The 15,243-nt window shown below is 46.3% G+C and overlaps 1 protein-coding gene across 2 annotated transcripts in view; it reads right to left on the reverse strand.

Annotated features, from left to right (window-relative positions):
* LOC129702514 (uncharacterized) overlaps positions 1-15,243 on the reverse strand; it is a 44,103-nt gene that overhangs the window by 20,978 nt on the left and 7,882 nt on the right. For both annotated transcript variants that reach the window (XM_055644246.1, XM_055644247.1), the window contains exons 2-3: positions 3,595-4,068; positions 859-1,089 (exon numbers count right to left, since the gene is read on the reverse strand). In XM_055644246.1, coding sequence (XP_055500221.1) covers positions 859-1,089; positions 3,595-3,994 — 631 coding nt within the window. In that variant the 5' untranslated portion in view covers positions 3,995-4,068. The remainder of the gene's footprint in view (positions 1-858; positions 1,090-3,594; positions 4,069-15,243) is intronic.

The following is a 15,243-nucleotide window of genomic DNA, read 5'->3' on the forward strand; positions in this document are numbered from 1 at the left end:
CGTGGGCTTGGAAGGCCAGAGGACCTGTATCTCTAACTTTAAATTCTCTCTAAATCATCTCTGCAGTCTTCCCAACTTAATGGCATCCTTCTTCGAGCAGGGTGACAAAATACTCCAAGTGTGGCCTCACTGACATCTTGTACAACTAACGTAATGTCCTGACTTTTGTTTAATTGCTATATAATTGTCATCATTAATTCTATGTTTATTTACTCATAGAAGATCATACTATCAGCTCGCAATCTGCATCAGTGGTTCCCCGTTCAAACCACCCCAAACTTCAGACACTGAGTGTGGAATTTTAACACAGTACGAGTCTGACAAATGGCTCTGGCCCAATGTTTTCTGAGTTGCAACAGCACTTCATGACTGTCTAGAATACATCAAAATGAGTCATTTTCAAAAAAGGAAGTGAAACTGAAGAAAGAGACTTCAGCTGTGTGAAATCTGATATTAGGCGGTAATTTACAGAGCAACAATTAACCTACAAACCCACGTGTGTTTTTTTTTTAATGTGGGAGGAAACCAGAGCACCGGGAGGAAACTCACACGGTCACAGGGAGAACATGCATACGCCACACACAGACAGTACCCAAGGTCAGGATCGAACCCGGGTCTCTGGCGCTGTGAGGCAGTGGCTCTACGGGCTGCACCACTGCCATGGGTGGTGGTAGACGCAGATACGATAGTGGTGTTTAAGGCGGTTTAGATAGGCACATGGATATGCAGGGAATGGAGGGATATGGTTCACGTCAACACAGATGAGATTATCTTGACATCATGTTCAATATGGTATATTGTGGGCTGAAGGGCCTGTCTGTGCTGTGATGTGATGTGTTCTACATATAATGGGTTTACCTATCTTTTCTTTCCAGTTTTGGACATCAATCTGTCCGATCCGTATTCCGTCTGTAATGGGCTCATCCTCCCGAAATGGTTCATTCAGCAACCTGCGGAGCAGGGTGGTTTTCCCTGCACTCCTGTAGCCACAGACGGCCAGCGTCCTGACATCGAATGGCACCCTCCCCTGCTGAAATAGGCTGTGAAGCTTCCCTTTCAGTTCATCCATCTCTCCTGCGTTTCCAGCTTCTGCCAGAGCAAAATATAAATGTTAAAGGCACCAAACAACAGGGTCGCAGGTATTGTTGATACAACTTCATATTACAAAGATGTGATGTTGGAGATGTGGTAACTTTGAAACAGTAAATTTATTGTTGACATTCACATGCTTATTCAAGTGTCAAGAGAGATTGATGAGTGTTTAATTATCATTTGTCCCAACGACGGTACCTTTAGAGTGGAGATGAGGTGAATCTGTGAAATTGATTGCCACAGATGGCGGTGGAGGCCAAGTCATGGTTCACAGATAGAAAATGTTTAGAGGGAAATGGGCCAAACGCTGGTTGGTGGGACAAGCAGATGGGGTGTCTTGGTCAGCATAGGCAAGTTGGGCTCAAGGACCTGTCTTTGTGTTCTTTGACTCTATGACTCTAGAGAGGCGGGGGCCTCTGTTTAAATAAAAAACAGGTTGGCCAAGTGCATGCCTTATGGTACCTGCTTGTCCTAGCCCCGTCACACAGCACATACGATGAGATTGACTCCAAGAAATCCATTTGGGCAATACCAGAGTCAAGTGTGTCATATGTCCCAAAAATGGTACAATGGAATCCTTACCTTAGATGAGGCATGTTTAGAGGGATATAGGCCAAACTCAGGTGGGCAAGTGAGAAGTGTAGATGGGGAATCTTGTTTAACATGGACAGGTTGGGCTACAGAACAAAGCCATGTTTCTGTGCTGCATGATTCAATCAACACAGAAGTGCAAATTTCCCACATTGCGAGATGACGTAATTGCCTGGGTAGGAAATTGCTCTAGTCCTTACGTTGACTGTCTAGGCAGAATAGTGGTACTAGATGGAGATGAATTCATCCCACGGAAGAGTGTGTGTGGAATCCATCTCAGGATACTGAGTCACCATTTGTTTTTTCCCCAAATCGGCGACTGTTTGACAGGAGGTACATTTTTGCCTTTGTGTGGAAAAAGCTGGGAAAACACCCACTCTGTCTGTCCTCTGTTGACACGGCACGTGTTTATCATTAAGTCATAAGGCCATGCAGTATGGAAACAGAACATTTGGCTCAACGTGCCCGTGTTGACCAAGATGCCTACACTAGTCCCATTTACCATGTTTGCCCCATATCCATCTAGCCCATTCTTATCCATGTACCTGCCCAAGTGTCTTTTGAAAGTTGTTGTTTGTTGTCGGGAATTTTGAAAATGATAAGAAAGAGAAGTAGGTTACAATATGGTGAACTCTAGAGCTCACATACTGGGGGAAGCATGATGGGAAAAATGGCCTACAATTTTGGACAATAGATGTGTCAATGTATTTAGCCTTCACAGCACAGCTTAATTAAAATAGCTTAACCTAATACATTATGCTGAAAAACAGACTTCCTTACCTATTGAGAGGGATAGCCGTTCGCAGTTCCGTCTCGGTTCTGTGTAGGTAGGAACTGCAGATGCTGGTTTAAACCAAAGATAGACACAAAATGCTGGAGTCACTCAGCGGGACAAGCAACATCTCTGGGGAGAAGGAATGGCTGATGTTTTGGGTCGAGACCCTTCTTCAGACTGAAGGTCTAGGTTCTTTTCCATTGCAACCATGAGATTACAGCTGGTCTTTGTCAAATCTCCCAGAAGCGTACGTAGGAGGAGCAACATAATGAACTATGCGGGAGGATGGTGGTGGCTGTGTCGCCTAGCGCCCCCTGATGGATGGAGTTGACATGGACTGGGGATGTTACTTTAGACAATGAGATGTATAGATGGGCATGATGAGGATTATGGACTGTCCTCACCTGATGGCATGGATGTAAAGAAATGAGCTGCAGTCCCACTAGCTCCGATTCGAACAGTAGTCAGAATGATAGACAATGAGGAACTGTTGGCAGCCCTAGAGAAGCAGATGATTTGGAATGAATTTTGACACATTTGGGGATAGGTTAGCAGATGTAAAGAAGCCTCAAAGGCTTATGAATGATGATATCGATTTGATAATCAAGATCACAGTGCCAGCTCCAATCCGGGCAACTTTGCCACAGAATGTGAGACATTAATCCTGGATCAATGATCCAGAATTTTGAAGTTTAAGGAAATTATTTAAAAAAGGGCTTGAAAGGGCCACACCAAACTGGGTCAGGATAATCCTGGTCAAACAGGAGCCCAGGAATCAACATTTCTCATGAAAACTATTTTAAATCAAGTGAACAATTACTTTTGTTTAAGTTTAAGTCTGAGGAAGGGTCTCGACCCGAAGCATCACCCATTCCTTCTCTCCAGAGATGCTGCCCGTCCTGCTGAGTTACTCCAGCATTTTGTGTCCACCTCCGATTTCAACCAGCGTCTGCAGTTCTTTCCTGAACAAATACTTTGTCAGTTATTGCTGTGAATTTGCTCATCAATTAAGGCAAGTTTATTTTAAATCCATGTAATGATTTCTACATAGTTTCGTCCATACACAGTTTGATCTAAAGACACTCTCGTCTGAGACACATTGTGAACGTAGTGAGGGGAAGAAGCTGGGTACTCACCAGGCAGTGTGTTGGTTGCGATAGGTTCACCTTGGCCTGTGTCTGGTGATTCACCAACCTGCTGACTAACCCCGTCAGCACAATTGGTCTTTGTTGATTTATCCAAAGCCCCTCTAACCATGTCTACTATATATTTCTTTCCGATTATCTCCAGTTTTCTATTTAAACTTTTTGACTCAAACATGTCATTGGCATCACTCAGTGGTTTGGCAATATCTGAATGTTCTTTCACATCACTGATTGCTTTGTCGATTTCTGTTGGTTCTTTTCTGGCTATCTCCAATATGTTTCCAACGCTTTCTGTCAGCTTGCTATGATTAACAATACTGCGTAAACGACCCTTGTTTTCTCTTGCAACTTTCTCCAGTTCTTTGCCCGCTTGCTTAAAAAATTTGTCCATTTTTAAAAACAACTTCTGGTCTCAGCAAGAGTTCAAGGTAATCTGTTATCTGCTTCGTGAAATAAACTGATGGACTAAAGGGAAAAGAAAGAGGAATAGAAGAAGCCCATTAGTTAAGGAAACTCTGAATGCAATCTAAATAATAGGGGAGACACAAGGAACAACAGATGCTGGAATCCTGATCAAAATACAGCGTGCTGGAGGAATACACGGAACATATTGAACCATCCTGGCACATATGACAATTAAGCACTCTTGCCGTTCCAGGAATAGATCAGAGATTTCATCACTTTCAACTCTCTGCTCTCTAAAGCCTCCAACATTATCGTTCCCCAGTCCCGCACCGCCCGATTTTATCTTATCCCCAAAATCCACAAACAGAACTGCCTTGGCAGACCCGTTGTTCCTGCTTGTTCGTGTCCCACCAAATTAATTTCCACATACCTCGACTCCACCTTATCCCCCCTGGTCCAATGCCTCCCCACCCATGTCCAAGACACCTCACACGCTCTTCGTCTCCTTCATGACTTCTGTTTCCTACCCTCACTCCCTCATCTTCACCATGGATGACCACTCACTCCACACCTCCATCCCCCACCAGGAGGGTCTCAAAGCATGTATGTGTCCGTCTCTCACGCGCCACAGATCTGGAAATCCTGGAAAAGGCAACCTATCTTATTCTTGAATTAATGGGACAACATGTTCTTTATGCTAATATAGAAGAAATAAAAGAGTGAAAGTATAATTCAATAAGTGTGGATTCCTCTCCAGACATCTCACACACTGATCAACTGACATTTACTGTCCGGTACATTCGAGGATGTGAGCCAGTGGAAAGTTTCATTAAGTTCAGCCCCATCTTTTCTCATGGAGCAAAGAATCTAGCAGACACTGTTGTGGATTTCCTTAATGAGAACAAAATTCCACTATCAAACTGCCGTGGTCAGTCGTATGACAATGCCTCGAATATGTGTGGATGCTATCATGGGATTGCAAGCACGGATTCATCAACTGAATGAGTTTGCCATCTATGTCCCCTGTGCTGGACACAGCCTGAACTTGGTGGGTGTAAAAGCAGCAGAGTGCTGTCTACAGACTGTAACATTCTTTGACTTTGTTCAGTGTCTGTATTCCTTTTTCTCTGCTTCTACACATGGATGGAATGTTCTTGCATCATCGTTAGGTGATAGAAAAATTCATTGCTATAGCTATCGGGGACTGCACCGTTAAAAATGCTTGACCTCGTTGTTAAAGTTAGTGCAGTTATTCTCCATCTTATTTAGCTTATATTAGTATTATTTTAGCTATAACCTCCATTTTGAGTTAAAGATGTTAGCATATAGTAAAACAGGCTTTTTACAGTCATCCGGCAGCACGGAGAAGGGCCGTTACAGTCCAGCCTTGCAGCAGCTGAGAGAACATAGATAAGAGCCGTTCTCGTCCTTGTGATATTCCATTCTCATGCTATCATCCTGTAGTCTGTGTGTTATCAAACATAATGTGGTGCGTGGGTCTCGAAAGGAGGCACGAAGTCCAGTGTTTGAGAAGCACCTTTATTGTATTCCTCCCGGTTGAAGGGAAGACGAAACCAGAGGAAGATGGCACCCAAACCCTGCCTTTTAAAGCCTCCGGCTGAGGGCTGCCTCCGGACTCCACCACTCCTGTGCCGAGGGGTTCGGCAGTATAATGGGACGACCCTTAGGAGCCGCCACAGGACCCCCCCCCCCCCCCCCCAGAACCAGAGGCACAAAACGCACCGGCGGGCGCACGACCCGGCCGGCCCGCGTGCGGAAGTCAGCAGATCCCGGGGCTTGCGGGGGCGTAGGTGGAGGGACAGGTCGAGGGACCGGCGGGAGGACAGATGGAGTGACAGGTGGAGGGAGTCGTGAGGGGGGGGCACCCTCGGGGCCGAGGTTGAGCAACCAGCACCGGCTGGTCAATGTCCAGGTGCGCCGGCTTTAAACGGTCAATCGACACGGCCTCCGGCCGGCCCCCCATGTCCAGGACAAAAGTCGACTGCCCGTGTTCCAGCACCCGGAACGGGCCCTCGTACGGCCTCTGGAGTGGCGTCCGGTGGGCATCACGGCGCAGGAAACTTTTGTCCTGGACATGGGGGCCGGCTGGAGGCCGTGTCGATTGACCGTCTTATTTTTGCTTTGGCAGGTGTCTTCCTCCCTACTCACTCCCTTGCCTCCCTAACCTATTTAAGGAACTTCATTCTGTATCTTGTAAACTGTGTTCCTTTGTTCATGTTGTGGAAAATTACTAACCATGTGGTTTACAGCTGTTTATGAGTATAAAGATATGTGTAATTCCTTTGTGTCGTCAGTCTGAATAGCGCCAGCCTTTGGTGTGGACACTCTGTGCACATCACTGTCTGTTCTCTCTCTCACCTTGGTGACATAGTATGCTATTTACAGAGATTTCTGACTTTGATTTATTTGAGCATAGAGAGACTCCCGCAGGCCTCTGCACTCTGTGTGAATTTCTCTCATTAAACATTCAAGTTATATCTTAATTACTGTTGCTGTCGTTTGTTGGGAAAAATATTTCTAACATTAGGAAAAAATGTTTTGGTCAAGCATCTGTCTGACACGAGATGATCGTCACATTTTGATGCTGTTCATGCTCTGTAGGGGGGTTTGGGGAAAATTAAACATGCACTGGATTCTGTATTAGCTGACACTGAACAGGAAGTAAACACAAGATGAGAGGCAGAAAGATTGAGCGAGAAAATGGGGAACAATCTTTCTCACAATTCTTTGGAATGACATTCTTGAAAGAGTGAACAGAACAAGTAAGGTCCTGCAGTCAGAGGATGTGAACACACTTGTTGTCATAAATCTTCCTGAGTCTCTGAAAACCTGTCTTCAGGAAATTAGAGACAATTTTAGTGAATACGATTTGAAAGCCAGGAGAAGGTGTCCAGATTCAGATTATAACGATGTGAAAAAACGGGAATGAAAACAAAATGTTCCCTTCATTATTTTATACACTGCTATAAGATCCACACCCCTCAGCCTCCTGTGATCTAACGCAGTGGTTCCCAACCTTTTTTAGCTCATGGCCCCCTTGGAATCTTTTAATTTTTCTCTGCCCCCCCCGGACATTATTAGCGGAAAAAAAGTACTTCAATGTTATAATACCTTCCATTAAAATATCAGTGTCTATTAATAGTAAGATTAAACGAGAACTCACCAGTTTGAAGTTTGATCTGTATTTTATGAGGAGTTACGATGAGGGATTATGTGAAGAACCCCGCCACGACGCATGCGTGCCATTTTTCAAAGCAGCGGTGTGAAATCACAGATAACTGTAATGACTAAACATAGTAAGATTAGAGAAGAGATACCAGTTAATTATATGATCAAGGGTGGGAGCGGAGGGCACGTAATCCCTCATCGTAACTCCTCATAAAATACAGATCAAACTTCAAACTGGTAAATTCTCGTTTAATCTTACTATTTTACTCAAGATTCAAGATTCAAGATTCAATTTAATTGTCATTTGGACCCCTTGAGGTCCAAACGAAATGCCGTTTCTGCAGCCATACATTACAAACAAATAGACCCAAGACACAACATAATTTACATAAACATCCATCACATCGCTGTGATGGAAGGCCAAAAAAACTTATCTCTCCACTGCACTCTCCCCCCCCCCCCCCACCCATGTCAGAGTCAAAGTCAAAGCCCCCGGCTGGCGATGGCGATTGTCCCGCGGCCATTAAAGCCACGCCGGGTGATGCAAGGTGGCACACCGGGTTCTTGATGTTAGAGCCCCCAGCGTGCGCTCGCAGAGTCCCGCAGCCATTCCAAGCCGCGCGGGGCGGTGCTGTAAGGCCCCGCTCCAGGAGCTCTTCGACCCCGCAACTCGGGCGGGAGAAGTCGCCGTTGCGAGAGCCCTGAAAAGCGGTCTCCCTCCAGGGACCCGCGGGCTCCCGGAGCCGCCGTCCGCCAGACCCGCAGTTGCAGCCTCCGATTCTCCGGAGGTCGGGCCGCAGCAGCAGCAGCAGCGCTCCACCACCGCTCCACCCGCTCCGGACTCGGCCAGCTCCGCGACGGTGAGGTGAGTCGTCGGCACCAGAGTCTCCGGTCTTCTCCTGTTGGAGGCCGCTCCTCGTTACAGCCCCAACAACAACGGAGACCCGACAAAGAAAAGGTCGGGTCTCCAGTGCAGGGAGAGATTTAAAACTTACCCCCTCCCTCCCACCCCACCCCCACCCCCCACACACACACCCCAGCAAAAAAATAACAAAAACTACATAGAGATATAGACAAAAAATAATAAAAACGCAGACGGGCTGCAGAGGCCGCTGCTGACGAGAGTCGCGCCGCCTACCTACTATGTGTATACTTTGGAGTCACGTGAGTGACTACGTGAAGATTTTAAACCTCTGTGATTTCATGCCGTGGAAACGAGTCCATGCATCACGTCTGCCTTGATGACTGTAGGAGGAATTGTGTTAACATACTTTGGACATGAATTTGACATTGAAATCATAAAATTTATTAACACAAATTTATAACCCCTTTTTATGGGTTTAAATTAATTTACAGAACTGAAATTTGTTTCTGCTAACTGTTTCTGCTACTAACTCATAGATATGAAACATAATATTTTCTGTTGAGGAAGTCATGTTGTCCAGTCTTAGTTTATGCAGTGACTGTACCCTCTGTGCCGTGACCAATGCCATTAGCATGACTGTTTTTAATGCCAGTCTGTGTAGGGACAGAGCTGTTGCTGAAGACCAATTCCTGAGCATCTTCAGGATAATACTTACATCCCATATTTGGGAGTACCTGGTTCTTGGGGGATTAGTATTAAAAATTCCCCTCATAAGTTTTATTACCAGTGGGTGAGTCCCAACAGAGTAACGCTCTGTCCCCTGCCATAGGTAAGTCAATAGGGCACTTCTGGCACAGTTGATGGCACTGTAACTGCGCCCCTCATCATAGTGGAGGCCTGCCAGATATTCCAGAACAGACGGGATGTTCATGCCTCTGTAGGTGATGTTGTTTTTGTGGCAGTGCATCGCCCACTTCCTGATATAGACCAGATACTGTTTTTTGGTTGACTGTCTTTGGGCCGCCGAGATCATGTTCACTGTTCGGTCTGTCAGTCCCAGTTGTAGTAGTGGTGTTTTTAGAAACTCTACAAATTAATAAGTTCAAATGTATATGGCATGGGTGGCTATCCCTTGTTACGGGATGTAGCAATAAATCTGGTCTATGTGGGACGGTGATACATGGTTCTAATACCATGTTTAATACCACTGGGAACCATGGTTGAGTAGGCCAATCAGGTACTACCAATACCAGACGCAGAGTCTTGTTGTATTTTCCTTAATACCCGACTGATGAGGCAGGAAGGAGGGAATGCGTAAATAAACAATTTCCCCCCCCCCCCCCCAATGCAGCGAAAATGCATCTGTTGCCGCTGCCCCAGGGTCTGGTTCCCATGAAACATAATTTGATAACTGGTGGTTAAGTCTGGATGCGAATAGATCGATATCTGGTGTTCCATATTTTGCTGTAATATCAGCAAATACTTTTTTATTCAACATCCATTCGGTGTTTTCATTAAATTTGCGTGACCTGGTGTCTGCCACTAAATTTAGTCTTCCTGGTAGGTAGGTAGCTGATATCCAAATATGTCTCTGGATACACCATTGCCAAATTGTATTAGCCAGATTGTCACATGATATCGATTTGTTTCCACCCATGTGGTTGATATATGCTACCACGGTGGTATTGTCTATCTGTAGTCTAACATGCTGGTGATATAACACAGTACAATATGACTTTAGGCCATGGAATGTACCCAACATTTCCAGGTAGTTTATGCCCAGTGTGAGTAATAATGATGCCTCCTGAGCAGTCCATCTACCTCCACAGCTGGTGATGGTATTGGTGGCTCCCCACCCAAATGCACTGGCATCAGTTTGTAGTACCATGGAAAGGTTACTGACAATGATTGGATTGGAACAAAGCCAGATGTTATCTATCCACCATTTTATTCCATTTTAGCTTGATTGGTAGTTTCATAGGTCTGTCAAAGTGACCTGCATTAATTTAGAGTGCTTGTATTTTTGCTCTCTGTAAGTTTTAGTAATGTAGAGGTGTAAAGAGTAGGAGTAAACGGGTTCTTTTCACAATGGCAGGCAGTGACTAGTGGGGTACCGCAAGGCTCAGTGCTGGGACCCCAGCTATTTACAATATATATTAATGATCTGGATGAGGGAATTGGGAATATCTCCAAGTTTGCGGATGACACTAAACTGGGGGGCAGTGCTAGCTGTGAGGAGGATGCTAGGAGACTGCAAGGTGACTTGGATAGGCTGGGTGAGTGGGCAAATGTTTGGCAGATGCAGTATAATGTGGATAAATGTTATCCATTTTGGTGGCAAAAACGGGAAAGCGGACTATTATCTAAATGGTGGCCGACTAGGAAAAGGGGAGATGCAGCGAGACCTGGGTGTCATGGTACACCAGTCATTGAAAGTAGGCATGCAGGTGCAGCAGGCAGTGAAGAAAGCGAATGGTATGTTGGCTTTCATAGCAAGAGGATTTGAGTATAGGAGCAGGGAGGTTCTACTGCAGTTGTACAGGGTCTTGGTGAGACCACACCTGGAGTATCGCGTACAGTTTTGGTCTCCAAATCTGAGGAAGGACATTATTGCCATAGAGGGAGTGCAGAGAAGGTTCACCAGACTGATTCCTGGGATGTCAGGACTTTCTTATGAATAAAGACTGGATAGACTTGGTTTATATTCTCTAGAATTTAGGAGATTGAGAGGGGATCTTATAGAAACTTACAAGATTCTTAAGGGGTTGGACAGGCTAGATGCAGGAAGATTGCTCCCGATGTTGGGGAAGTCCAGGACAAGGGGTCACAGCTTAAGGTTAAGGGGGAAATCCTTTAAAACCGAGATGAGAATAACTTTTTTCACACAGAGAGTGGTGAATCTCTGGAACTCTCTGCCGCAGAGGGTAGTCGATGCCAGTTCATTGGCTATATTTAAGAGGGAGTTAGATGTGGCCCTTGTGGCTAATGGGATCAGAGGGTATGGAGAGAAGGCAGGTACGGGATACTGAGTTGGATGATCAGCCATGATCATATTGAATGGCGGTGCAGGCTCGAAGGGCCGAATGGCCTACTCCTGCACCTAATTCCTATGTTTTCTATGTAAATTGTGTGGCTGGAAAGGCAGCCACCATTTGCCAATTACATTTGCTACCAATCTGATGGGCGGTTTGTTGATGTCAATGAGGTTATGCTGCCTCTATTAAATCTCTAGCCTTTCCCTTAGGCAGAGTCACCGACATGTGAACTGAGTCAATGGTGAAACCCCCAATAGTCCATAGTAGTGGAAGGCGTTAGTTTAGATTTAACTGGATGGATAATAAATCCCAGTTTTTCAAAGATCTGTTTTGTGGCTGTTACAGTTTGTTTGGCAAATTCCAAAGTTTTGCCCACAATGAGTATGTCATCTAAATGTGCCATGACCATGTGTTTACGTTTCCGTAGAAACGCTAGGGCTGGTTTCAAAATTTTTGTGAACAGCCTGGGCTGATGACCCATTTGGCAGTGCTTTATACTGCCAGAGTTGCCTATCCAGTTGAATTTTAAGTAACATCTGTGGTCACCTCGTATAGGCACTGAACAGTAAGCATCTTTTAAATCGATGCTGGCCATGAAGTAACCTTTGGGAATTCATTGTTTAGCAGTAACAAAGGTATCCATTTTGTCAGATCTATGGTGATGCGACAACCACCATATTTTTGTTTTTGATAAATATATTGGACACGAATTCTAATGGTTCGTGTAGAGTTTTCTCAATTACACCTTTTACGTAAAGCCGCTCCAGTTCAGCTTGCGCTTGTGATTTTTCTTTATCAGAAGGCACGAACATTCGGTTCGGTATATGTTGAACTGGAGGGCTGTACTTGTGTATAAACTCTATTGTATATCCCTAGATACTGCTTAAGATGTAAGTATCGGTTGTTAACATGCTCCATGCATTCAGAAAAGAGTGTAGTCTCCCCCCAACCTCCATGCTCCCTGTATTTTGTAGGGAACCAGACCCACCTACCTCCATGTTACCAGTGGCAGGTTTACTTCTTTTTGTAGGTTCTTCGCTGCTGTTGTTGCGCTGGTGTCTGGATTTTCGGTTTGGTTGGCGTTGGAGGTCCCCGCATCTTCCAAGAAGGCCGGCCTGGGCCATGGCCTAAAAGACTCATTCCTTCAAGCTTTCACCAGTTCTGCTGGTGGGTGCGTAGGGGTGCTGTCTTTGGCTGTAGTGTTTGTTGGACTCTATTTTATTAGTCCAGTAGGTTCTCTTGTTCCTGAACCCCTTGCACACTTGTCTTTCCTTACGGGGCTCGTGCCTTCAGCTGCTGCTGGCTCCCGCAACTTCGCGGTCCTCCCCAGCCAGCTTTACTCGCACCACTTGTGGACACTATTTTGTCCAGCTTCCCTCCCCCCCTCCCCGTGTAAAACAGCGCGTGGACAAAAACTACCGCAGAATAAATCACTTACCTGCAGGTCGCGGTTTCAAAGTTACCACTGCGGGGGAACGCTCCACCCCGCCTGTCGTTTCGCAAGCGTGAAGCGATATGGCACGCATGCGTCGTGGCGGGGTTCTTCACGTAGTCACTCACGTGACTCCGAAGTAAAATTGCACATATATTCTCTTTTATTCTATTCCACAAACATCAAAACTATTTCAACTACATAGATTTAAATTTATTAGAACTGAAATTTAGGAGGCAACAGGGTGGTAGCTCTGTGGCCCCCTTCATTGAACCTGTGGCCCCCTAAATCCCAATTTTTTTTTCTGTGGCCCCCCCCTGAAATTTGCCATGGCCCAGGTTGGGAATCACTGCTCTAAGGAATAAAGTTCTGTGAAGCAGAGACACACTGTGCTCTGGGTAACCTCGCTGCCTGTCCCTGCCTACTGTGCTTGACGTGCAGGGAAGGGGAGTTTCACGGGTTGTGAAATATGGGAATGTAGATGTAGTTCTATGTTCTAAATCCACAGTGCAGCCTATACAAAGAACATCGTAAATCGTTGCTGAGATAGGACTATGCAGTGTTTAGAAGCCTGATGGTTGCCGTGAAGAAGCTGTTCTTGAACCTGGAGGTCATGGTTTTCAGGCTCCTGTACCTTCTTCCCGATGGCAGGAGTGAAATGAGTGTGTGGCCAGGATGGTGTGGATCCTTGATGTCTTTTTGAGGCAGCGACTCCTGTAGATTCCTGCGATGGTGGGGAGGTTAGTACCCGTGAAGGACTGGGCAGTGCCCGTCACTCTGCTCAATCTGTCTGGCATCACAGATTCAGGGCTTAACCCGCCCTGACTGAATGAATAAGTCATAGAAATTGCAAACAGGAGGCACATTAGGCTCCAGACCTGAAACATTAGCTGCCCACTTTCTCCAGAGATGCTGCCTGACCAGCTGAGTTACTCCAGTAGTTTACATGTTTTGTTTTGTAAATCAGCATCTGCAGTTCCTTGTTGCTACAGGAATTGCAGATGCTGGTTTAAATACGATGTGCTTTGTGTAAAGGGCCCGTCCCACTTGGGCGATATTTTTGGTGAGAGCCTGAAAAGAGGTTATTGCGTCGTGGTCGGGTCGTGACGCATGAAGACGCATATAGACCCCCCCCACCACCATTGCCTGCTGATCAACATCTCTCTCGTCCAAACAGCACCCTAGATCATCAGTCCCACCCCCACGGTCATGCGGAAAGTGGAGATTTTTAACAGATTTTTTTCACGAAGGTTTAAAATCCGGATTACAAAAAAATGGGGGGGGGGGGGAAATCGTCCCCCCCCTCTCAAAACAGGGGGGGGGGGGGGTGGTGTGTGTCCCCCCTACCCCCCCCCCCCCCCCCAGGATTTCCACCCCAGACGTGCAGTGGTTCCCTGTCGCCCCAGGATTTTGTGATGTTCAAAATCCAGTGGCGACATTTGGGTGTCTCATCATGTCGAGCGCCCTGTTACACGCTGGCGTATGCTGTTCTGCGAGTGACGCCCGGTTAGGGACCACAGATGGGCTGAAAAATATTCCTTCTTCAAAGCATGGATTTTAAACATTAATATATTGAACTTAATACAATAAAATCACTTGTGCAAATGAAAAGATGTCTGAATCGTTCAGTTGTATTTTGTATTGGTCCGCTTCCAGATACAAATCACCACCTCTAACTTTTCACAGGGATGGATTCAGTGAGTGTAGACTGAACTCCCCTCTCACCTCCTGCCCCCATCCCTCCTTCTCCACTCCCCCCCTACCCTTCTCCCTCCCCCTCTCCCCCCTTCTTCCCTCCCCTCACATCACATCCACCCTGCTTTAAAATGGGTGGTGGGTATTTAGACTCAGATGGTACATTGATAACATTGCCTGTCCCCAGTTGAAAAGCCCGTTGCCTCTGGGGGTTTGGAGAGACCATTGGAAGAGAGATCTGGCTCTGGGACCATGCAGAACATTGGGGGTTGGAGTCCAAACCCTGGGGCACATTTAGTTCAGAGATACAGTGCCCTTCGGCCCACCGAGTCCGCAACTACCAGCGATCCCCCAAACATTATCCCACACACTAATAGGGTGATTTCACGAAAGGTCACTGTACCCGAGTTGGATGTTGCAGTCACGTGGGTGAGGATCTATGATCCAGTGACCTTTCGTGAAATCACCCTATAGGGACAATTTATAAATACTAAACCTATCAACCTAGAGTTAGGGTTGGGGTTACCGTTACCTCCCGCACTCCAAAGATTTGTATAAATTGTCCCCAGCGTGTGTGGGATAGTGTGCGAGGAATTGCTGGTCGCAGGCTGGGTCCACAAATGGGGGGCGTCGGGGAAAGTGGGGGGAGTGGAGAAGGGAGGGAGAGGGGGAGTTGGGGATGTGAGGGGAGTGGGGGTGGAGAAGGGGAAGAAGAGTGGAGCGGGGAGAAGGGAGGAAGAGGGGGAAGCAGCAGCTCAGGCGCTCAACACCGCTGCAACTTGTTCTGTTGCTGTTGTTCCCTTTGCGATTTATATTTTCGGCGACTGCGGAGCTTCAGTGACTTTAAAACTTCAGTGATTTTTTTGGGTTTAAGAAGGAACTGCAGATGCTGAAAACCTTCACCGACGCTGAGCAGTCGCCGTAAAAAAATCACAAGGTGGGACAGGCCCTTAAGTTCTCTCTGTAGTGCCACACCCCCCTGTTATACATGGAACTGAGAAGAGTAGAGCACAGGGGAA

Source organism: Leucoraja erinacea, chromosome 13, assembly GCF_028641065.1.
Source record: "Leucoraja erinacea ecotype New England chromosome 13, Leri_hhj_1, whole genome shotgun sequence".
NCBI lineage: Eukaryota > Metazoa > Chordata > Chondrichthyes > Rajiformes > Rajidae > Leucoraja > Leucoraja erinaceus.